The following is a 22,786-nucleotide window of genomic DNA, read 5'->3' on the forward strand; positions in this document are numbered from 1 at the left end:
ACACCACCAGATACAATGAAGAAGAAGTTTTGCTGGCTGGCTAGCTACATCGTGACCACTTCCTCCCCAGGACCTCCACCACCCTTTGTCTCGGCGGCCTGTTTCTTCTTTGCCTCTCCCCTCTGATCTGGATTGATCAGCCCCAACCTCACGGCAAAATCACTCCTGCCCACCTCCTCGACCAATTCCTCCGCCATGTCCAACCGCCGCGCGTACTTCTTGACGTTCCCGGGCCTGGCTGCGCCCGTGACCGTCCTCCCGTTCATGACCAACTCGTCCGCGGTGGAATTCTCGTACATGAGGAGCACATGACTCGCCACGACGGCGCCCACCAGCGCAACTTTCTCGCCGTCGCTCGCCCCGCCCAGCGCCACGACGGCGAGGTACACCAGCACGGCGGCGATCCCGTCCAGCGCATCCATCATCCAGACGGGCCGAGCTGTGGGGCGCGCCAGCCACGCCCCTGAGGTGACGGCTTTGAGGTCGTCGACCAGGCCCCGCATGCGGATCCAGCGGTCCTCGCTGAGCAGGATCAGCAGGTCGCCCCGGACGCCGGGCTCGGGGGCGCCGTGCCATGACGCCGGCGATGTGCGGGCGCGCAGGGAGATGATGGTGAGGACGCGTGAGATAATGATGAGGGCGAGAGATGTCGCGAGAGCCGGGCCCGTGCGGCCGGATGGCGGGAAGAGCGCGAGGCTGGTGATCAGCAGCAGGACGGGCATGCTAGAGAGCGAGACGACACGGCGGGGGAAGGAGGAGAAGGGCCACCGGGGCTTCTTCTTGTCGTTGTTGTTGTTGTTATTGTGAGGGGCGCCCTTTTGAGAAGAAGAAGAAGAAGAAGAAGGGCGAGGCCCTGGCCGGGGATGATGAACGTCCAGAGTCGTCAGGTGGCCCGTCCGCCCGACTTTCTGGAGATACATGACCGTCGCTTGGTTCTCGACGCGGAAGACGTACTATAACAAGTTAATATCATCGTGTCAAAACAATTCTTAATTCCGATACAACGAGCATTCAGGGGCGGAGGAAGGGGGAAATCCGACTTGTGAACTACTACGTAAGGGAGGGAGGAAGGGTAGACGAAGTAGGTAGGTAGGTAGGTAATCTTTCGTTCATTTTTCATTTCATTTCATTGAATCCATCCACCAGCTAACTGTTCCCGGTCACATGTTGTTACGCTTCTTGAAACGGCGAGAAGAAAAGTTACTTACCCCCGTCGTCATGGCGGCACAGGCCGGGAACTCGCCCTGATTCAAGGCATTCGGATTGCCCAGCCCGGTCTGCATGCCCAGACAGACCCGACACGCTTCCCGCAAGATCCCCAGCATAGACGAGAGGGATGATAGCCATGTATCTGTATCTGTATCTGTGTCCGTGTCTGTGTCTGGATCTGGGTCTGTGTCGGTGTTCAGCGCCGCGGCGGTGTGGAGGGGCGTCGTGGAGGAGGAGGGGAGGGTTGCGAGGAGGAGGATCGGGAGGAGGGAGAGGTTGAAGGTGTCCATGTTCGTGTTCATCATATTCACATCTGTATTGTTATGATGATGACGATGATGGCTCAGGTGGATGGACTAATCCTTCCCTTGGATTGTTCGACCTTATCTATCCTCGCTGAGGTAGGTGTATAAGGTATGTTACGAATGTCACAGGTGTATATTCATGATTGATGGGGTCAGGTGGTTTGAGGAAATGTATGGGGGGATACAAGATATAATTTAATGAATTGGACAGTATTGTAGACTGTCTCTCCTTTTTTCCAAAAAAAACAAAAAAACAAAAAAAAACGATTCTGCACGGAAATGAAATATGAAAATATTCCAAGATAGTAAATCAACCATCTCGGCCTGACAACGGGGTGGTTTTGAGTGTTTAACGGTACGGCTGGATGGAATACGCCTCATGAATCGCCGCAATGGACCTCGTAATATATGTACTCGTGCTCAAGATTGTCCTCATCTCTCAGAGTCTATCCTTCTGTACAGCAAGCAGCCAAGGACCGCTGTTCCTCAACCCTCGTCACCGTGGTTATCCTTGACAGCGTCGTCCGCATCGCTGTCCTCGTCCTCGACGCCGACGTCGACATCGTTGCTCAATAGAGCATCTTCTCCACTCTTCGTCTTGACAACCTCGACTGCCCCAACCAGTGCTTTCGTCTTGGTGGCTTGGATGCCGCCCGAGGTCACAAACAAGAAAATCTCACTCGGAAAGTTGTCGACGTGGTTGAAGAAGTTGCCAAAGACGTTGTCCTTCTCCTCGTCTCGATACATGCGCTCGTAGATCTGTACTTGCTTGAACTGGTCCATCTCCTCCCGGTACTTGTCAAAATCGATGGCTTCTTTACTGAGTTCGCTTTTGGCGCGCCTGTTGTAAGATTCAAACACCGGCCGTTCGAGCAGAAGACCCAGGCTAGGAGCCTTGGGGATGGACAGCCTGTCAGGACCCATACTTTCCACCAGGCGTTTGGGATCACATCCGCAGCGCACCACGAGCGCAACCATCCCAACCATCTTGCGGATCTGGTGCATCATGAAACTCTGCCCGTGGACTTTCATACTGAGCCATTCCGTTCCATTGATAAGAATAGGCGTCCTGTTGACCAGGAAGGACTTGATCACTCGTTTGGCGCTGGGGTCCTTGAAGGTCTTCTGGATAGTGTAGTTGTGATAGTTGCGAGTGCCGACAAATAGACTGAGCGCTTCTTGAATTCGGTCGAGACGTTGAGGAGGAATGCGATAGGCCCGTTTGGCAGCGATATAGGCTTGCCGGACGCGTTTCATTGCTTCCTCGAGGACACGCGATCGGGATAACTTGGGCTCTTCTGTTGCGTCTCCTGCATCGGAGGCGGGTTCTTCGTTGTTGCTCTTCTCGGGAGCACGGTCCTTGTCCTCGGCTTCTTGTGGAGCCTCTGGCTTAGAAGTTTCAGGTTCAACCTCCATGACTGGGGGATTCGGCGGGGGAGCACCGCTATTCCCGTCATCCGTCGGGCGTTCTGTTTTCAGCCAGAGTGCTTTTTCCAAAATGGCACGGATCTCTTCGTCATACTCGGCCAGAATCGGCTTGATCATCTCCTCGTCCACCTTCTCCCAGTACCCTGTTACTTCCTCTTGTCTCTTTCTGTATCCGTCCACGTCGTCCGTTTTTTCTGCCCACTTCTCGCAGTTTCTCCCCAAAAAACTGCTAGGGTGGGGTGGTAGAAAACTATGTGTCGGGATCAGGTACTCATATATGCGCGAGTCGACCATCTGGTAGGCGCTGAAACTGTTACTTGTCCGTTCGTAGCCCCAGACCCGGATCTGGGGAGTCAGATTGTTGTTGATCTTCTGCACTATGTCTTCGTCCTCGATGATCAATTTCAAGGAGATCACGTTGCCGGCGGCATGGACGCCCTTGTCGGTCCGGGCGCATCGCACAAAGGAAGATTTCTTGGGATCGTCGGCGTTGGCCTTAGAGATGGCGCCGGCCGCGACAAAGGCTTGGAAGAGGTCTCCTTCGATAGTTTTCTGGTCGTGTGCTCTGAATAGACGGTGGTCAGCCTCTCGAACTACTAGCCCAAAGTTGCACAGGTGCTCTTACAGCTGCATCCCCTTGTAACCGGTACCAGCGTACCCAATGAGCACAGCAACCTTCTTTTTGGGTCTCCTCTCCTCGGCGGCAAGCACTTCCTCGCTGAATTTTGTAGCGTAAATGGGCAGTGCATCCTTGCCTTGGTCGATCCGTTGACGTTTAGCGGCTTGCTCATCCTCGTTCCGTTGCCTTTTGTCTACTTTGGTTTTACTTAGCAAGTCAGTCTTGAAGATCCAGAGCCAGAGAATGGTGAGCGAAGTAATCCATCACGGAGCGCCCTTTATCTACGGGTGCATCCCAGAGAGAAGAGACAAGACTTACGCCCACTCCTTCCTCCCCATATCTCTCTTCTTGCCCTGACGACCTCCTCGACCACCTCGGGCCGCTCGCCCTCCAGGAGCATTCTGATGCGGACGTCTTGCATCTGAACCACCATGTCCTGGCTCACGAACTTGCGCTGCTCCGTCTTTGGGAGAGGTGGGAGTCCTCGATTCGGTGTCGATATTGGAGGTTGAGGCGCCCTGGGACGCACTCGGCGCGGGGGCCTGCGGAATGCCAGTCTCCATGTTGGCGACCTGTAGAACATGAATCAAGAAGCCAGGCTTCAACGTGAGTTTACGCCTGCATCTATTTTGAAATTTCTAGGTGTGCTCCAACTCCAACTGAATCTGCGCTTTCCCCGCAAAAAGCGGCTCGCCGGCTTCCCGGTTCGCCGTGGCAGGGTGGTACGGTGAATGCACATATGGCCAGACGCAACTAGGGAATGAGTCCTGGCGCATTAAACATCACTTCTGTTCTCCTTCTATCGATGTAGGTCTTACTGTCGGCTGCCTATATACCCCATTGGCCGTGTCGAGCGGTCCCCCCCTCTATGACTAGCCCTAGTAGGCTGCGCCATTGATGGTGGCTCCAGCCATGGGTTTGACTTCCACCTCAACCGGCTCGTGGCCTATTCCTCTCTTCTTCGCTTCCTCCAGAATCGCAACGGTCGCAGTGGCCCCTATCCTTGTGACGCCAATGGACATGACATAGAGCAGATCGTCCAACGTGCGAACACCACCGGCGGCTTTGATCTGAATCTCCGGTTTGGTGTGCTTTCTCATGAGCTTCAAGTGAGGTACCGTGGCGCCCTTGTACATGTACATGCCGTTGGGCTGCTTGACAAATCCATAGCCGGTTGATGTCTTGACAAAGGCAACGTCAAGGTCCGAGCAGATTTCACAAAGCTTGATGATGTGTTCGTCTTGCAGAAAGTCGTTCTCGAAGATAACCTTCAGAATTGCCCCGTGCCTGCACACTGCCGTATTGATTGCTCCAATTTCCTTGGTGACGTACTCCCAATCGCCGGAGAGCACTTTGCCGATGTTCACCACCATGTCGATCTCTGTGCCCCCTGCCTCGGCGGCCTTCTCTGCCTCAAAGACCTTTACTTCGATAGTGCTGTTGCCCGCAGGAAAGCCAATGACCGGACAGACCGCAACGCCTGATCCTTCAAGAGCTTTCTTTGCTTGCGCGATGGCATACGGCTTGACGCACGCCGTGGCTGTCTGGTATTTCTGTGCAATTTCCAGTCCGGCCTGGATCTCCTGATCCGTCATGGTCGGATGTAAGAGGGAGTGATCAATCGTTTTGGCTATCTGTGACAGCGTCACTCTGATCGTTTTCGGTTCTGACATGGTGTTGAACCTGTAGGGTAAATGAATGGACTGAACCTGGTACCGCAGTGATTAAAGCCAACACAGCTTCTATCGTCACTGGTTTCAAGGTTGATGCTTTCGATCTGGTCGACAAAATTCCAAGGCGCATTTTAATAGTCCAGGCGAGGTCAACGGGAAGGATTCCGCATCTGGATAACCCGGTCCTTTTTTGGAACTCTGCGGGCCGGTTCCTCGCTGTCGAAATAGCCCATGCCAATCAACCCAAGACATGGTAGGTAGAACTCCATGGTTGATAAGATACGGTATCTGTGAGGACGTTGGGACAACATCCACTCCTATAATGCGAAGCATATATATCATACGAGCCGCAGACTTGTCGCCCTGATCAAATATCGAAATCCGATTTGCGGAACTCCCCAGATTGGGTAGGTCTCAATTACCTCCTTGGATAGCAGGCTGCCCATATGATCTTTTGTTGAAATGCCTTTATGAATAGCAAATTTGCGAGGGGAAATGGGCAAGGAAGAGCGCGAAGACGGAGCTCGCTGTCGATGACCAAAAGTCGGCTAAGCCATGCCGTGTCTCCGAAATGCGAAACATCAGCGGATGCGACGTAGCGTCGTATGTGTTGGGTGAGGTATAAGTCCACGGAGAAGGTTGACCACAACCAGCCTCGCTGGTTGGCTGGTCGCTCTGAATAGCCGGAAAAGGCATAGTGCCCTAACGTATTACACCGTTTCCGTAATCATATTCTTGCTGCTACAGCATTGGTGACGTGGGTATCTTGGTCACTGGAGGAGAAAATCGAATCGCGAGAACGAGATTGTCTTCATTGAGCGTTGATGGGTTCAAGGATGATCAAAACAGTTTCGTTTGACCTTTAGTACAGACTTGCCTACCTATCACTCCTCTTCATCAGCTGTCATCATTTCGACCAGCAACACTAAATTCGAAAAGAAAAAGTTAGCGTTCAAACATTCGTGTGCTAGATATATCTGCGTTCTCCGCTCCTTTTCCGCCACCCTCTTCTCTTGCTCGCAACATACACTTGGGATTGCAATTCTGTCACAGTATCCGAGGTGACAAAAAGGGAACTCGAGCCTGCCCAGAACACCTTAGACGCAAGGAACAAGAACTCGATCAGACATCCCATCTCAAAATGACATATACAGTCTCGGAGATCACGGACCTGCGCATTTATCCCATCAAATCATGCCGAGGGATCTCTCTGAAGTCGGCCAGGTTGACGAGGCAGGGATTGGAGATGGATAGGCGGTGGATGGTGAGTATCGCGTGTCGCCCAGAATCTTTCCCCTTCACTCCAAGCAATGCGTTATACCCAGATTTGTTGTCTTCCCCCCACCGCTGATGGCTGACCCATGCATGGTGGAGTTGTTTAGTTCATTGACAGCAGCAATAAGTTCATCACCATTCGTTCAAAACCACAAATGACTTTGATCAATACCGCCATTGATCACGACTCCGACAACCTGGTCATAACTATAGGCCATGACACAGACAAGCAAGTGAAGGTGCCAATTCACCCCAGTGAGGAGTGGCTCAGTGCCAACACCAAAGAAGTTTCGGTCGACATCTGGGAGTATATCACTGACGCCTATGCTTACACGGATCCCAAGATGCTGGCCCTGTTCAAAGAGTTTTTTGGCGAAGACGCTTGTCTTGTCATGAAGGGTCCCGAGCCAAGGATATGCACCGGCAACGGCTCCCCGAAACAACTGGGACGTACAGAAAGCGTCAATTTCCCGGACGTACTCCCCATTCAAATTGCCTCTGAATCGTCGCTTGCCGAGCTGAACTCGAGATTGAAGCAGAAAGGCAAGAGTGCAATTACCATCGAGCGTTTTCGGCCCAATATCATAATCAAAGGAGGGGAGCCATGGTCCGAAGATTCGTGGAAGACAGTACGAATCAACGGCGACTCTTCGTACTGGACTACGCTCACAGGCGGCAACCTGCACGCAATTGACGTTGACGTGGTCGCGAGGTGTGCTCGCTGTACGGTACCCAATGTCGATCCCGACACCGCAGAAAAGGATGCCCACCAGCCTTGGGATCTGTTGGTCAGTTACCGTAGGGTTGATGAAGGCATCAAGTTCAAACCCTGCTTTGGAATGTTGTGCTGCCCGAGGAACGAAGGAAACATCGACGTTGGCATGCGATTCGAGGTCATGGAAGTTACCGATGCGCACAGATACATCAAAGGGTTTTAAGACGTTGAAGGTGACGATTGCAAGAAGAAGTTTATCCGGCGGCTGTATATTTCGTTGCTGTGCTTTGACCTGACATTGTCCAGGCAGCCTTCTAGTGGATGTTATGCGCAGCGCCCAACGATGTTGAACATTTCAGTCATCAGTTCTTGTGCTACCACACAGCGTTTTTCGTGTCGACAGCTCCAAGCCTGGTCAAGCCAATCAATCGCCTTGACGAACTTGCTTCTGCCTTAGTCAACCTGCCCGCTGCTCCGAGGGGCCAAGTACTGTTTTAACTGTCGCGAACTTCCAACATCGGCGGATTTTGTAGCACCGTTCCACTCCTGGAGTCGATGGTTCGAGGCTGCTGATTCTATAAATGCCTTATCGTTGTATCATATTTCCCACCGGAACCGAAGTCCGGTTGATGGTCTTCGGATGCACCGCCTTGATGCATCAGCATGACTTCTACATCAGGCGAACAGGAGCTCCAGCTGTGACAGCATGCTGCATGATAGGTTTTTTAGTAGGCGGCACGACGGTTGGTCTGGGTGGCAGCTTCGGTTGGCCCGAGCTCAAGCTTGCCCGGGGGCCACAAAGCAAGCTTGTTGCGTGTGAAAGCAGTCTCAACCTCAACGCTGCAAGGATTGGCGGTGATGCACATGCTAGTGGACGGTTGGAGCCATCTTTTTGCGTTGTCATCGGCAGCGATCATCGATCCCAAGCTCCCAAACAGGTGACGATAACCCCGAGAACAGAGCTACCTTGGATGAGGTGAGAGGGGGGAACCCAGAGCTCTTAGCAAGGTCATGATTGGCGTGAGTACCTGACTAGGTACCAAGCAAAAGGAACCAGTAGGAAGGGAAGTGAATGCAATGGATGGTCATCGATCAGAAGCTGTGCTGGCAGCTGGGGTGGTGTGAGGGAGGTGTTGGTTGATTGGAGGGTTAAGTTGTCGTTCCTGGTTGTAAGGGCATCGGAAGCCCGGGACGAAATCGGTCCCAGTGTCTGACACTGATGCCCGAGTTTCGCTGCCTGCGCAGGTGGCAGTGAACCTGGGAGGGTTGATGTCTGACAGTCCTGGATTTCGCTAGGTTTGCCTGGGTGATGCCAAAGGTTAACGGGCGTGGGCGCTTGGAACAGCTGCAGCTTGCTGAGCTTAGAGAGGGGAACCACCGGAGCATGAGGGAAGCTGCCACTGCCAATTAAAGCCCCCCAAACCAACCAGGGCAAGCTCCTCTCCCCAGAGCTTAGGGTACGCTCACCCCTCAATCCAAGCTCAAAGCTCTTTTTTCTTTCTTCGACCATCCCACCAACTCTCAACAGTCCAAAATACCCTCTCCTCTCTTTCAAACCGACCTCCTCTCCTTCTCACCTCGTCGTTTCCTTGCACACGCGTCAGAAGGCCAGCAGTTGACTCTGTTGTGTTGTGCACGCCTTCAACCCTATTCTTCCCGACGAGCAAATCATGTGAAGGAGGACCCATCATTACGTCGATTCCCCTTCAAGCTCAAAAACAGCCAAGCTTGTTGTGGACTGTCCGATCAATGCCGCCGACCTTCGTCCTTCTCTCCTAACACTCGCACCTGCGGTTAGGGTCAGCGCTGTGAGAGGCCATGCCGCCCAAACCTGCCCTCACCAGCTCTTTTCTCGTGTCGACAGATACAGAAAATGAGGTTGTGTGTCCGCTCACAAACCAAGATGGCTCGCAGTGTAGAAAGAGATGCATTGGGGTGCGCTCGTCCTAACCCCATTCTGCGCGTCGCCAACCCGCTGACCCCGACATTTACAGGAAAAACGCTACCGGTCGATGCAAGAACACATTCGACGCGCCCACCCAGACCATTATATTCCCAAGTTACCTGCCACAGAGGAGAGTTTCCAGTTGATGATCAGCACTCCTCCTTCGCAACGCCCACAAGTCCAGCCAACTGCCGCCCTTCCTACTGCTAGGGGCCTTTGTACGTTGGCTCTATGATTCCCCTTGCTTCATCATACTGAGAAAGAAATTACAGCGGGTATGAGTGGATTATTTGAACAAACCGGAGCAGGGACCGTGTCTGCGCAACCTCCTGGAGCGGCCAATGCTGCTGTTGCCCTGACACAACTCCATCATTGGGACTCGGATTTTGTAAGTATCCCTGAGGGCACAAGACTACAGCCACGTCCAGAACCGTGCTCATTCGCACACCAGGATGTTTTCCCAGAATCAGACTACAAACGTGAGACGTCGGGTCTCGAATTACCTTCGCTACGCGCTCAATTTCATGAAGACAGCCTTCCACCTTTCCAGCCGGCTCGTCCACGCGAACTCTTACCCTCCATTCTACAGTCTCCGGGCAGCCGGTACTCATCGCTACCGCCCATCCAACGACGCGGTGAGAGACTTCCGCGACCCCGAAAGCCGTCAATGGGACAAAATGCGCGCAAGGGCAAGCACGAACGCGGAAAATCTAGGGAATTTTCGGCCAAGGATTTCTCCCGACGGCTGAGCGTCGAAGGCCGAAAAGCAATGTCTGCCGAACCACCCACAGCGGCGTGGGTTCAAGGCAAGAGATGGGAAGATCTGATCGAGGCTGCCACGAGTGCTACTGAGGCTGATGATGATCGTGATCTCACTCCCGTAAGTCAGACGACATTTTTCGATTGTCCTCTGTTTACTTGCTGCTGCCAAGAGATCGAAATTCTGTAGAGGAACCCCCCGGAGGATGGCTCCCCAAGAAAAGGGTATATTGTCTTGTACTATTTTACTGTCACTACTATTGCCGGAAACAACAAAAACGAAACGAACGACTGTCATGTCTTGCTATACCCGCACGAAAGGCACACCCACACACGCGCCAAAAAAAAAGGATCAAATGCGAGCAACAGAAGTCGGTTCCCGGGCAAGAGGAAACTCGTCCCTTGTGTCGGTCGATGGTTTTTGAACAGTTGGCGGTCCCAGAAAGATCCACGATTGATGTGTGTTTTTTGAGGACCCCACGACTTCAATCACGGACCGATTCAATGGGAAAGGAGATGACGAAATGCCCGGGGGACGGACTCTCTGGAGCGAGCGGAAGAATAAGAAACACCAGCATTGGTTTTTTATTTTTCTCGGTCAGGCCACATGCGGGTGATGAAACCACTCTTTTTTTTCTGTGGCGGTCGGGCCAGGCGACTGAGACGAGCCAGAGCCAGGGGGGTTTCTGTCACCGAAAAGTTTATGCACCCTCAGTTAATTACTCTAATGTGTACACCAACCTCCTCATTTTCTTTTACTTGTTCGCGTTAGACTATCGATAATCAACCTTGCTAACATGCCCTTGGCATTCACTTACAGATGCCGCAGTCGCCAAACTTTCCGCCCTCTACCACTGCAGCTGCCACCACCGCTGCTGGCACGGGCACCACCACCACCGCCGCTCGTAGATTGTCCGCCGCGGACAATATGTCGACCAGTGGGGATGTCAACAAGCGTTCATCGCTGCCCCCGGGCTTCCGTCCCTTTGGTCATCACCTGCACCACCAACCTGGGCAGTACAATGCCTCTCCGCTGCAGCGCACTCTGACTCCACCACCACCAGATATCCTAGGACCCAATGATCCTGAGCCATTCCCATCGGTCGAGTCCCTAGAGAGCGGGGGATCGGGTCAGAATTTCCACATCTCAGGCTCCGGCCTCCCTACATCGGCCTCGTCCAACGATAACACTAGCCCCCTCCAGCACCATTCACACCCTTACCAGCACTCCCAATCGTCCTCATTTGGCAGCAAATCGGATGTGTTGGAGATCTATTGTGCATCCTGCAGTCGGCCGTGGCTATTGAAAAATGCCTTTGCATGCACCGAGTGTATCTGTGGCGTCTGCAGCGACTGCGTTGGACAGATCATCAGCAGTCCTGTGGTCACGGTCCAACCAGGTCTCGCACCGATGCGCCGCGGATGCCCCCGCTGCGGAGTCATGGGCGGGCGCTGGAAGAGGTTCAACATTGACATTCGCTGATGATAACATTCACAGAAGGCTCAAACTAGATTTCCCAGGGTGGTTCGTATTGTGTGGGAGGAGGGGAAGGCGGGAGGGGATCACCTAGCTTCGACGCCCCCCTGCTCTTCGCCCCTACCCACCAGCCGAACAAGAAGCCAGGGAGAAGACGCGCGCCCAGGAACCACCCCGTCAAGCGAGCGTGACTGAGACATCATGATCCTGTCAGCCGTGAAATTACCGCAGTCTCCGCCCAGCGCCGAGCCAACCGGACGCGACAGGGACAAAGGGAGAAATTACTCTCTCGCGGAGCAGGCCGGCGAGGAGATGCAAATATTAGACTCGAAAAGAGTAGTCACCGTAGACGGGGGGCGGCCACCCCCCCGGTCTGTAGGAGGACAAGAAGGCAAGGGCAGAAAGTATAAGCGACGAGTTCCTAGTCCAGCAACACGAACTCCCCCGCCAGATGAAGGGTAGTCGCCGCCGGGATAGCGCAGATTGAGAGGAAGGAGATGCACAGGGATTGCTGGGAGGTCCAGGAAGGGCTTGAGTGGTGTCCAATCGCTTCCACACGCATTTTGGTTTGCGCAATGTCAAAAAACGTGCGGGATGCCGAGGAGATCCAGGGGCCCAGATTGGACAGGAAGAGAGTGGGTGGCGGTCGACAACCCAGTTTCGCCAACCGAGCTGCCTCCCAAGTCTCCCTCCCTCCCTTCGGCCACGGCACCCTACAGAGGGCGGGAATGGGGCCTGGCGCAGTTAGGCGCGGCATCCCAGGCGAGGAAAAAACTTGAAAATGGCCCTCCACTCGGACGCCACAAAGTGGCCCGTCAGTGACACTGACCTCATCAAGTCCGACTCATGACGATCAGCGTTTTGCTGCGGAGGCATACCCATGATTCCGACGAGTAGGAGTTGCAAACTCTGACACAAACACGTCGTCCAAGAGAAAAAGCGAAGCGAGCACAGTCTTTCTTCTAGAGGGGAGGGAGGAATCTCGAGGAAGTCCGCAGCCATGCTCACAGGAGATGGCGGGTCTTGGCGACACCCCGTGTGGCTAGTTACGTTATGCATATTCAGCAGCTGACACAGATAACAGGCTGAGACTCAAACAGCAAAAGGAAAGACCATGCAGAAGACCATCTTCGCACAGGAGCATCACATATGATGCCACTCCACTCGCATGCACGACCCGACCTGGGTGGGAAGTGGCTGAAAAGGAGGGTGTGGGTGCGATGGGCCGAGGGTGGACTCTTCCTGTACCCGGTTCCCATGTCCGCCCCCCACCCTCCCTTCCTGTACTCGGCGCATTTTCCATTGGACCACATTCCAGCAGATGGCAGAGGCCATCGAGCGCCCCATGCGACGCCGCCTCCCTTTCTGCGCATGGGTTCTGAGGCAATAATTCGCTCATAGTAGGGCTTGGAAACAGATTGTGAGAATCAGACGAGTCAGACAATGGGTTGTGGCTGTCCCAGACACATGGCACACATGACCCTCTTCTTGTACTCGGTAGAACGTTGGAAGAAGGTCGAATCTGAAGAGCAATACGAGGAAGTCTAAGCATCCATACAGATTTGATCACGGGTGTTTGTGCTTCTTTCCATCCGGTTTGATTGCACCTCTTGGGTTCAGCCTTGTTATTGCACAATGCTTGTTGCTGCGACTTCAATGACAACGGCAGCAGTTTAACCTGACATGCTGCAGCAGATGATCACCCCGTCCGTCCCCTTATCAGTTATCAGACGCTGGTGCTTATGCAGTATACAAAGACGACTATGATTTGTCGGACATCGTCCGTTTCCTCCTTGTGGCTCCCGTCTTTTTGCTTCTTTTGGTGTTGTAACTTGCGCAGTGTCACTTGTTGCGCCTTTCAATACTATAGGGAGCCTTGCAAACATGACTGTTTATAGCCCTGGAACAAAATAATCGAGAAAGAGCAACTTGCTCCCTCCATCAAGGGACAGTTCTCCCTTCTTCGTCGCACACTCCTCATTGAACCGACCTCCAACTTCGACCTGGAGACACCATCCCCCGATTTGCATGTGTCGTGCTCCAGTCGTAGGATATAGTGACTTCCTGTTGACCTCTTTGAGAAGAAATGTCATCGTCTGAGTGGTTCCTCCCTATCTCTGGCTGTGTGCAATCAATCATCAGTCAAGTGGACATGATCTTTCAATGTCGTCGACTCTGACTTTCCTTTACCGGACGTGATGCGTCTTCATTCTCCATCACACAATCCACGCCAGGAGCAGACGCCTCGTTCTGTAAAAATTGTCCGTCCGTGCACTGGCGCGTCTGTCGGTCAAAAGTGTATCCGTTCCATGAGGCTGTGGAGCGAGACGGCGTGGGTCGGTAGCGGACAGAGCCCTCGAGCTCTCCCCAGATTTTTTTTGAGCCCATGGTCGGGCTGTATCGGACTGCGGTGCAAAGGTACAACGCAAAGGGCAGGTATGCCGCACAGGGCTCGAGTCTCCCGCAGAAGACCATCCGCGCTAGCCCCTAATCCAGCCTAAGCGTGCACTCGGCGTAACCAGATTATCACTGCCGTCGGTTCAGGCGCGACTCACCCTCCCATCTTCCCATCTTTCGGAAGCACGGCATCATCCCTTTCTTGCTCCATCGCGTTGGACACAAAGATGGCAGGGCCAGCTGGTGGTCGCGACCAAACCTCGCACGATCCGACAGGCAATTTCGCCGGGTCTGCCTCCTCGCACTTCGCCTCATCCTACTACCCAATCGACACCGAGCTGACCAACATGTCGCCCAGCTACCCCATGCCTCCCTATGCGCGGCCGATGGAAGAGGGGGTAGCTTCAGTGGACAAGATCAATCACGGAGAAGCCATGAACAATAGCTTGGCCATAGGCCCGAATGGCGCAACGGCTTCCTCTGCCACCGATCCAGCGATGGCTCCTCCGCAGACACCAAACCAGGCAACCTTCCCGCCAGCTGGCGCACGGTCAAGCATGGATGCAACCTCTGAAACACCCCAAGACCCTCAAACGGGTGACAAGAGAAAACGGTCAAAGGCTTCTCGGGCATGCGACGAATGTCGGAGGAAGAAGGTGCGGTCACAAACTTTGACAGCAAAAGACAAACCATGATGGCTTGGTGCTAACCTACCTTCAGGTCAAATGTGATGCACCCACTGAGGCTGATGGTACGCCAAAGACATGCACAAACTGCCAGAAGGCCGGTGTGAATTGCGAGTTTGAGCGCAAACCCATGAAGCGTGGTCCCAGCAAAGGGTTAGTGATTTTGTTGATGGAGCTTGACTCGCAAGGGTGGCCGGCGATGAAAGACTGACACGTGCCCCAGGTATATCAGTGCGCTGGCAGAGCGAGTTCACGGATTGGAACAGAAGCAGAGGCAATCGCTGGACGCCGGTCCTGTAGGGTTCGCCGAGAGTTTTTCACCTGATGAGCCAACTGGTCCTGGTTTTAGCAATCGTGCCTCTTCTTTCTCCGCTTCCACAACTGTCAACCCATTTTCGAGGGCTGAATTCCAAAGGGATCGCATTCCCAGCACTGGCGGCTGGGGCATCAGCTCGATCGCTCCGAGCCTTCGATCGCGTGCCAGCGGAAGCCTCGCCATCGCTCCCAACGAAACTCTTCCAGCTACGATTTCTGAAGAAGACGCCAACCCGAAACCCGAATTTCGCGATTCTCCCAGGACGATCTTTAGTCAGATTGAAAACTCTCATCGTCCGAAACGGCCGCGCCTTCAGGGATCCAACGAAGACTCGCCACCTTTCAAGATGGAACATTCCTCTCTGCCCAGGTACTATGAGCAGTATCATCCGCTCTTTCCTTTGCTGCCCGACCACGATATTGTCGATGCGGTTGTCAGCAATGCCGATGTCGATATGCAGCATGCGCTCGCTATCGCTGTCGACCTATTGCCAGACCTCAGAGCCGGAGCCACCCTCAACGGCGCTCACAATTCCTCCTTCTCCTTGAATCACGATCTCGACCCAGCCATCAGCCGTCCGACCCGAACCCTCAGCTCTACACAATTCGCCAACTACGAAAAGTTGCTGGAGTATCTCGGCAATTTGGTCAACGGGGTGCCGGCAACTCATTCGATGGATACCAGTCTTGCGCTGGCCTGGGCTCTTGCCCTGATCTCGTTGACGTGTGAGTATGATGTCAAGCACCTGGCAGGCGAAGGCGACAAGTCCAAGTTGCAACTCCTTAACCACAGCCGATATGTCTTGGTGCAATTGCAAGTCGCAGCGGCCCGTGGTGAGGCCCCGACCTCGTTCCCCGACCTGGCCAGTTTCGTCCACACGGTCAACCTGGCTACGAACTGCGTCCTTCTCTTGACCAAATATCACTGGTTGAGTATCGCTCTTCACCCAGGCGAGGTGACTCGCTCACGCTACCTTTCAATTCGAAACGTCGATCCGAAGGCGATTACTGTTGAAGCAGCATACCTGCAAACCAGCTCACACCAGCTTGATCTTCTCTTTAAGATTATCCTGCCGCACGAGGATGCATCTACAGATATGAAGATGGCTCACAAGGACTTCTTGCAGACTGCTTTTGATGTTCACCTCTGCAGCTATGACGAAACTCTCAGAAACTCCGCGATCGTCAAGCAGTTCCACTGGTTCATGGAGCTTTTGATGAGCCCGTATCAACCACAGACACCTCCGTTCCCAACTCCGATTCTCGACTGTGCCGTCAATTTGGCCAGTGTTCTCATTGAAGACGCAAAGGCCACCTCTGGCGCCCCACGGTACAACCCTCTTGACCTTCACACCTGGTCTGTGGCCACCATCACTCTTTGCGAAATCATCGCCGATGTGAGCAGTAAGCCGATCGTCGACTATGCAAGCAAGCACCTCGAACAGTTGCGCGCAGAGCTCCAGAAAAAGTCGGACGCAATGCACAAGCACTATGATTTTGAGTGGTTCTTTGGGGAGAAGATGAAACACTGGACGGACGGTCTGATGTCGATGATCGACTACGCTTTGGAAGAACATGTTTCTGCGGTGGGCGAGAACAGAAGCAACGCCGTGATGCTGGTCCCCAATTTTGCGGAAATGATGGAGAAAGGATGGTTACGAGCTCTTGTTTACTTTGCAGACAAATGAACCCTTCTTCACTTTGCGAAAGGACGAGACACACCCTGGGGATGTACGATGGATGGTGAATACGCGCTACGTGCACATACATGTACCATATTAAGCTGAGCTGGTCCTCCAAGGCGAGGGCGATGTGTTTCCACAATACCGAAACACCAAACTGAACGGAAGACGATAGGAGCTGTTTCCCCCAAACAGAACCATTGAAAATGAAAATGGAATATCTCAAGAAGACAGAGACTCTATCACCGAGGACCCTCTCCAGCTGTCTGTCCACATTGATTGTCCTTTGCTCTGCTGATGATTGTTCCCACACCCAGATAGGACGTACCTAGCCTTATAGGTTTGCAGTTTGGTCGGATGACAAGGTTGCCCATGTGGGCTGTGAAAAGGCAACGACGGGAATGGTCAGAGGAGAGATTTTAAAAAGGGAGGAATCAAAACTGACAGAAGCGTTCGGTGGAAGGACTTTGTTGAGGTCTCCGACTTGGTCCTTTTCTCCCTTGTTGTCTGTCTCTGAGAGGAGATGCTGGAGGTTGAAACGGATCAACGTACTTCCCATGCCGAACAGTATCACGCTGACACGGCTTCCGGCATCCTCACCATTTATTCCTCCAGCAGGGAGGCAATTGTTCACTCCGCACGCTCTTCTATGGAGATGGAGATGTGTGTCACGTCTCGGAGCTTGCCGCTCACGGATATGTCCTGGTAGGTATTATGCCGTCGTAACGTCAACAGGAGCGATATCGACCCCCTGAAAGCTGCTGCCTAGGGCAAGTTGTGTGTCAACCTCGCACTTATTGACTCAAATCTATATCAGGAATCAAGTCAAAGCTCCTTCCAGGTAAAGTCACATAGTTCCAAAGAGTCTATCCGGGGCGTTCATGTCGACAATGTCCCAAGCTGAGCAGCCAGGGTTTGTGAAGCTCGAACTTCGTACGGCCTATGGCCCGGTTTACCGCAATGTATCGACCGAGCCGCCACGAGATGCCCGCCCGGACGAGATTCCGCTGATAGATATCAGCCCCCTATACGGCGATCTCGAGGCGCGAAAGACTCTGGCCAAGGACATCAAACACGCGGCCGAAAATACGGGGTTCTTCTATGTTCGAAACCATGGCATCCCCGAAGCCACCATTCAAGCAGCCTTGAACGCGTCACGGGTTTTCTTTGCACAGCCCGAGGACAGGAAGATGCTGGTGTCCAAGTCCAAGGGGAAGTGGTACAATGGCTATTCAGCCAAGAACAGTGCTATGGCCAGTCCCTCCGAAGGATGTCAGTTACGGGCCCCCCTCCCCTGAGACGTGCTCGTGCGTTTTTATTGTTGCCTTGATTTGACCCCTGGCACAGTGGACTACCGCGAGTCGTTCGCGTGGAGATACGAGCCGCAATACGATCCAGATCCCAAGGACCCCGACGCCGTGCCCCCGGAAGTCCAGCCGTACATCCGCGGAGAGAACTATGTCTGGGAAGGCACGGAACACCTGGCCGGGTTCAAAAGTGACTGTATCGCCTACTGGCAGGGATGTCTCACGCTGGCGCGTCGGCTCGTCAGGATATTCGCCCTCTGCCTAGATCTGCCCGAGGACTACTTCGACGCCGTGACCACCTACCCCGGCAGCGACGGCGTGTTCAATTACTACCCGGCCATGTCGGCTGAAGACGCGGCGACGAGCCAGGACGTCGGTCTCGGGTCGCACACCGACCTCCAGTGTTTCACGCTGCTCTGGCAGGACATGAACGGCGGCTTGCAGGTGCTCAACAGAGACGGCCAGTGGATCAAGGCGACGCCGATCCCGGGCACGTTCGTCGTCAACATCGGCGACTACCTGATGCGCCTAACCAACGACCGCATGAAGTCTACCGTGCACAGAGTCTACAACCGGTCCACGGTCGACAGGTACGTTACCACTTCGCACAGCACAGAACAGAACAGAGCAGTACAGTACAGTATGTAAATAAAGCTCGGGGGTGGCGCTGACGAAATCCGCCTTTGATGACCAGGTATTCCATGCCGTTCTTCTTCGGCTTCAATTTCAACGAGAAGTGCGGCGTGCTGCCCAGCTGCGTGGACGAGACGCACCCGCCCAAATACGAACCGATCTCGTGCGGAGATTGGTGTCAGTTGAGGTTCGAACAGACCGACATGGATAACAACAAGAACAATGGCAGCAGCAGCAGCAGCAAGGTCGCCGTGTACTGATCGAGATCAAGATCAAGAGAGGTGGTTAGCAGGAATGATGAAGCCAAGGTATATATATATATGGCCAGCCAAGGGAGTGAGCAAAGCAGGTCATCTAGATCGTGAGTGTTCAAGGCATCTATGTCACAGAGAGGAAACAAGGCGAGTCCCCTTCGTTTTCAGGCACGGAAATATACCCTTGCACGCGGCAGGGACAGGCTCAACGCTGACCTGGGTGAGGAAGGCCGAAGGATTGCCTTGTTCAGAGAAGTCACGCACCTGATCCTGGATGCTCCAGCGTATGCTAGCCTATTTCAGAGCAGGGAAAGGAAGTTGAATTCTCCTTGGCAGGCTGCTTTGACAAGCCTCAAATGGCAGTGTTTTATATGATAATGTTTTAACTGAAGTCGGCATCTGGCACTGAGCAAGATGGAAAGACTCTTGGTCCTTTCCCTGTCACCCAGAATCCTAGCCAGACATCCATCCCCTATTTGGCCCATTCTGGCGCCTTGTCATTGGCCTCTCCAATATCCAGCGCGACCAAAAACCGGCTGACCATGTTGTAGCTCGCGACCGTGGCCGTGATTTCCACAATCTCCTGGTTACTGAAACCGGCCGCCTTGACTTCGTCGAACAGGCCCTGAGGCACGGACACCTCTCGCGTCATTGCATCAGCATATCTCAGCACAGCCCATTGGCGGTCGTCGAGCGCCCCCTTGGAGGTCGGGTGCAGCTGTTTCACCACCGACAGTTTCTCTTCCGTAAAGCCAGCCGTGTTCAAAAGGATCGGGGCGTGAGCGTTCCATTCAAACCAGGCGCGGTTGATCAGGGCCGGACGGCAGATGGCGATCTCGCGGATATCGTCTGGCAGGGAGTTCTTTGTCCGCACGGCACCGAGGAGGGCATTCCAACCTTGCAAATCAGTCAGCGTTGCACATGGTGGCCCAGTGAGTGTCTGGGGGCTACGACAAACCATCTGCGATCTTGGGAGCGTGCAGAAGCGTTAAATCCAGCGAGATCAGGCCCATGGCACCCCGACGTGCCTTGACCCGCTCCAGCACCTCTTGATCCTCTGGGGAGAGGTTGGTGGGAGGATTGGGGACGTAGTCGAGACGCATGGTGTCCAAACGGTTTAGGGGGTTTCCCTATTCTAATCTGTTTGATTCCCGTGAAGAAGAATAAGGAGAAGAAGAAGAAGCAGCAGAAGCAGCTGGTTCTCAGGTGGTCAAAGGTTCGCAGTCAAGCAGAGTACGGACACGAGAAATCTTTCCATTGATCAATGCCATCAATCTCGAATACCCCGCTAGCCGCAGGCCACGGTGCCGAGCTTGAGCGTGTGCGGGGAGCATGTCGGCGGTCATCCATTTCTTCTCCAACGGCGGAATTGCCGCGCCTCATTTGGAGGGGGTTTTATTGGGAGAAACGGTTCTGGATATACTGAGAGGTGTGGTGATAGTTGGTGTTGGGGTTTCCATTGGATTCTGGTATCCATGTGTTGGGGGCACAAGACTCGGGGTACCTTGGTACGACAGGGGCCATGCTGTTGCTGCTTCACAGTCATCGACAGAGTGAACATGAGTACGTAGTGGATAGGTAGGTGATCAGGCTGTGCTGGCAGTCATAGTAGAGACGGCACGATGTCAATAGCTGTGGGTATGTATTGTCAGCAACCCGGCCTCATGCCGCACCTTATGTCCCCCAGTGTCGCCCATCGTCAGTGGAGAAATAGCTGTTCAACCCAATATCTTATTCTCATCATCTTCCTTGTTCTTTGGAGTTTCAATCTCACTTCCATCATGACTAACGAGGTGCGAAGCTCTGGTAGATGTTGGACAAGCATGGATGCCGCGGATACCCCCGGAATTCGCCAATGTGAGACAGCAGCAGGTAAGTCGTCGTGTGCATCCAAAGCTAGCCAGGAGAGCTGGGAACCGGAGCTTGCTGTGCGTATTCGATGTGCCCTTAGGCAACCCACAAACCTTGGAAAAACGGACATTTGAGCAACATCCACCGCGTTGATTGGCATTGGTATGCCTGGCTTATCATACGCAAAAGGAGGAGGAGAGGAGGAGGATAATACCGGTGACTGTTGAAACGAACGTGGACAAGCGGGCTCGCAGATCAGAAGATCAGAAGATCAAAAAGATTAGGGGTTGGCGTGCCCGGTGAGGCGCAGTTTGCATGCTCCAAGACCGCAGGGTTAAGCTTCGTTGCGCTATACAACTTCTCATTTGCTCCGTGGCGACTTGTTCCGTGCGACCGCGACTCGACAACTCTAGAACCAGCAACAAACTACCAACTTCGCTTCCGGGAAATGCCTGAATTGCTGCTAAACAATACCATTTGATCACTTATCCAGCCAAGCTAAAGTTTGGGTCCGGGAGCGCGAACTGACTGCTCCCTCACCTCATCCTCTCCCTGTTGCGCCATCACGAGACAAGGTCAACACACCGTTCCCAGCTTGCCGGCTTGAGGCCATCTTACTCTCCAAGCCATCGCTCTTGCGTCACCTCGGATTGACCAGTCACTGCATCGCTCCTCACTCCTTCTCTTGACTCGTTATCACCTTCGGAAGACCCTATCATCCCCTCTCCATCCCACTCGTTCCTATCGAAGCGGACGGAAACCTCGTGCCTACCTACCCAACTGCTTCGCGGCTACTTAAACCTGTCTGCCCCTCCTCCAGACCGAACGAAACCTCTGTCAGCCCAGATGCCTGGAATTCGTACGTCCCTCCTCTGAATCTCCCACCTGCGCAAACCCTGTCCCTCCGGTACTCCGGATTAGTTTCTTCATACAAGATCAACATCCACATCCCTTTCTCACACAAATTCATTAATCACAGCTCTCGACGCAATGGACAAGATCAAAGCTCTCTTCAAGCGCAAGAAGGCCAAGGAGAGCAGCACTGCTGGTACGAAGACAGAGACCAATGGCACTCCTGCTGCCGTTCCTAAGCCGACACCTACAGACACTGCCGCCGCGCCTTCGACCAGCGACCCGGCCGCTCCTCCTGCCGGTGAGTATATTCCGCGCGCGCGCTCTCTCTCTCTCTTTCGCAGTGACAGCGGTACTAACTCGTCCTTTTCACAGGCACTGCCCCGACCGATGCTCAAGCGGTCGATAAGCCAGCCGACCCTGCTCCGGTCAACACTCCTGCTGCCACGTAGGGTGCGTGGTCCGGGAACGGACACGATGCTTGATGGATGATCAAGAACCCAAATCTCCTACAACGTCTACCCAGTTGTCAAGATAACGCGCAACCGACCTCCTATCAGGCCTGATCACTTCCCCGAACACGGCTCGCGGAGTTCCATTTTCATAAGTCTAGCACTGTCCCTCAGTCTTGTCGACGAGCGTCTAATCAACCATTATACCCCTTTTGACGCCTACACGAAACCTGCCGTAACGACGATACCATTCGTTCTTCAGCAATTCATTCCCTAATCACACGAACACATGACCACAGTTGGGCTAACGGGCCGGGAAGGATGGTCGGAGAATATTGCTTTTCACGCACCCTTGAACAATTGAGATACCCCAAAACGCATCTGTCTCGAACAGGCAGATAGCGAAGCAGCATGATCCGAGTTCAGAGATACCCCCAAGTCCTTCAGATAGTCGCCCATTCCGGGCCAGTAGCATAGGAAATCACAATTGGCGTTTTCCATATCGTGAGTTCGCTGCTGCTATTGGCACAGGTTCTTCTGTTACTCCCGTGCAATGAATCGTAGATGTACACTCAAGAAATTTCGCCGATAATCGCAGCGTCACCTCTCGCAGTAATAATATCAGGGTGGCCTGGACCACCATCTGGCTCAACAGCCTGTTCTGCTCTTTGATTTCTTTGATCTTTCCATCGCAAAAAAAAAAAAAAAAAAAAAAAACATAACCAAGTACTCCAGGCCTTCCAGCAAGAGCTCAAAGCAAAGGACACACTAAGTTCGCAGGCATCGACCCCCCAATCATCGACCAGTTGGTGATTGCGAGCCGCTGCCTGGTGCGCGGATAACATCCCGCGAGCCTCTCTTCGAACATCACCCCGTCCTCGTGAGGGCGCGCCGGCTATACATGGCTGTAATATCCTTGCGCCGACGCTTATGAGTGTTGAAAGCCCTCAAA

At 53.6% G+C, this 22,786-nt stretch overlaps 9 protein-coding genes across 9 annotated transcripts; 5 read left to right on the top strand and 4 right to left on the bottom strand.

The window, feature by feature from the left end:
• Window positions 1-44: 44 nt before the first annotated feature.
• AYL99_07329 (hypothetical protein) lies at window positions 45-1,499 on the bottom strand (the record flags this gene model as incomplete). The annotated part of the gene is made up of 2 exons (XM_018838838.1): window positions 45-953; window positions 1,209-1,499. 2 exons carry the CDS (start codon window positions 1,497-1,499, stop codon window positions 45-47), a joined length of 1,200 nt encoding a protein of 399 aa, XP_018691606.1.
• Window positions 1,500-2,000: 501 nt separating this feature from the next.
• Window positions 2,001-4,124, bottom strand: AYL99_07330 (tRNA pseudouridine(38-40) synthase, variant; the record flags this gene model as incomplete). Its single annotated transcript, XM_018838839.1, has 3 exons — window positions 2,001-3,507; window positions 3,568-3,768; window positions 3,880-4,124. The coding sequence occupies 3 exons, from the start codon at window positions 4,122-4,124 to the stop codon at window positions 2,001-2,003; spliced, it is 1,953 nt and encodes a 650-aa protein (XP_018691607.1).
• Window positions 4,125-4,439: 315 nt separating this feature from the next.
• AYL99_07331 (deoxyribose-phosphate aldolase) lies at window positions 4,440-5,234 on the bottom strand (the record flags this gene model as incomplete). Its single annotated transcript, XM_018838840.1, has 1 exon — window positions 4,440-5,234. One exon carries the CDS (start codon window positions 5,232-5,234, stop codon window positions 4,440-4,442), a length of 795 nt encoding a protein of 264 aa, XP_018691608.1.
• A 1,430-nt stretch (window positions 5,235-6,664) lies between these two features.
• AYL99_07332 (hypothetical protein) lies at window positions 6,665-7,447 on the top strand (the record flags this gene model as incomplete). The annotated part of the gene is made up of 1 exon (XM_018838841.1): window positions 6,665-7,447. The coding sequence occupies one exon, from the start codon at window positions 6,665-6,667 to the stop codon at window positions 7,445-7,447; it is 783 nt and encodes a 260-aa protein (XP_018691609.1).
• Window positions 7,448-9,127: 1,680 nt separating this feature from the next.
• On the top strand, window positions 9,128-11,411 carry AYL99_07333 (hypothetical protein; the record flags this gene model as incomplete). The annotated part of the gene is made up of 5 exons (XM_018838842.1): window positions 9,128-9,139; window positions 9,219-9,387; window positions 9,442-9,557; window positions 9,621-10,049; window positions 10,749-11,411. The coding sequence occupies 5 exons, from the start codon at window positions 9,128-9,130 to the stop codon at window positions 11,409-11,411; spliced, it is 1,389 nt and encodes a 462-aa protein (XP_018691610.1).
• A 2,618-nt stretch (window positions 11,412-14,029) lies between these two features.
• AYL99_07334 (hypothetical protein) lies at window positions 14,030-16,491 on the top strand (the record flags this gene model as incomplete). The annotated part of the gene is made up of 3 exons (XM_018838843.1): window positions 14,030-14,458; window positions 14,523-14,641; window positions 14,712-16,491. The coding sequence occupies 3 exons, from the start codon at window positions 14,030-14,032 to the stop codon at window positions 16,489-16,491; spliced, it is 2,328 nt and encodes a 775-aa protein (XP_018691611.1).
• An 884-nt stretch (window positions 16,492-17,375) lies between these two features.
• Window positions 17,376-18,685, top strand: AYL99_07335 (hypothetical protein; the record flags this gene model as incomplete). The annotated part of the gene is made up of 3 exons (XM_018838844.1): window positions 17,376-17,757; window positions 17,833-18,382; window positions 18,487-18,685. The coding sequence occupies 3 exons, from the start codon at window positions 17,376-17,378 to the stop codon at window positions 18,683-18,685; spliced, it is 1,131 nt and encodes a 376-aa protein (XP_018691612.1).
• Window positions 18,686-19,151: 466 nt separating this feature from the next.
• On the bottom strand, window positions 19,152-19,782 carry AYL99_07336 (hypothetical protein; the record flags this gene model as incomplete). The annotated part of the gene is made up of 2 exons (XM_018838845.1): window positions 19,152-19,576; window positions 19,638-19,782. 2 exons carry the CDS (start codon window positions 19,780-19,782, stop codon window positions 19,152-19,154), a joined length of 570 nt encoding a protein of 189 aa, XP_018691613.1.
• Window positions 19,783-21,520: 1,738 nt separating this feature from the next.
• On the top strand, window positions 21,521-21,834 carry AYL99_07337 (hypothetical protein; the record flags this gene model as incomplete). The annotated part of the gene is made up of 2 exons (XM_018838846.1): window positions 21,521-21,683; window positions 21,758-21,834. 2 exons carry the CDS (start codon window positions 21,521-21,523, stop codon window positions 21,832-21,834), a joined length of 240 nt encoding a protein of 79 aa, XP_018691614.1.
• Window positions 21,835-22,786: the final 952 nt, after the last annotated feature.

The sequence above is a fragment of the Fonsecaea erecta genome, assembly GCF_001651985.1.
Source record: "Fonsecaea erecta strain CBS 125763 chromosome Unknown Scaff6, whole genome shotgun sequence".
In the NCBI taxonomy this organism is placed as follows: Eukaryota; Fungi; Ascomycota; class Eurotiomycetes; order Chaetothyriales; family Herpotrichiellaceae; genus Fonsecaea; species Fonsecaea erecta.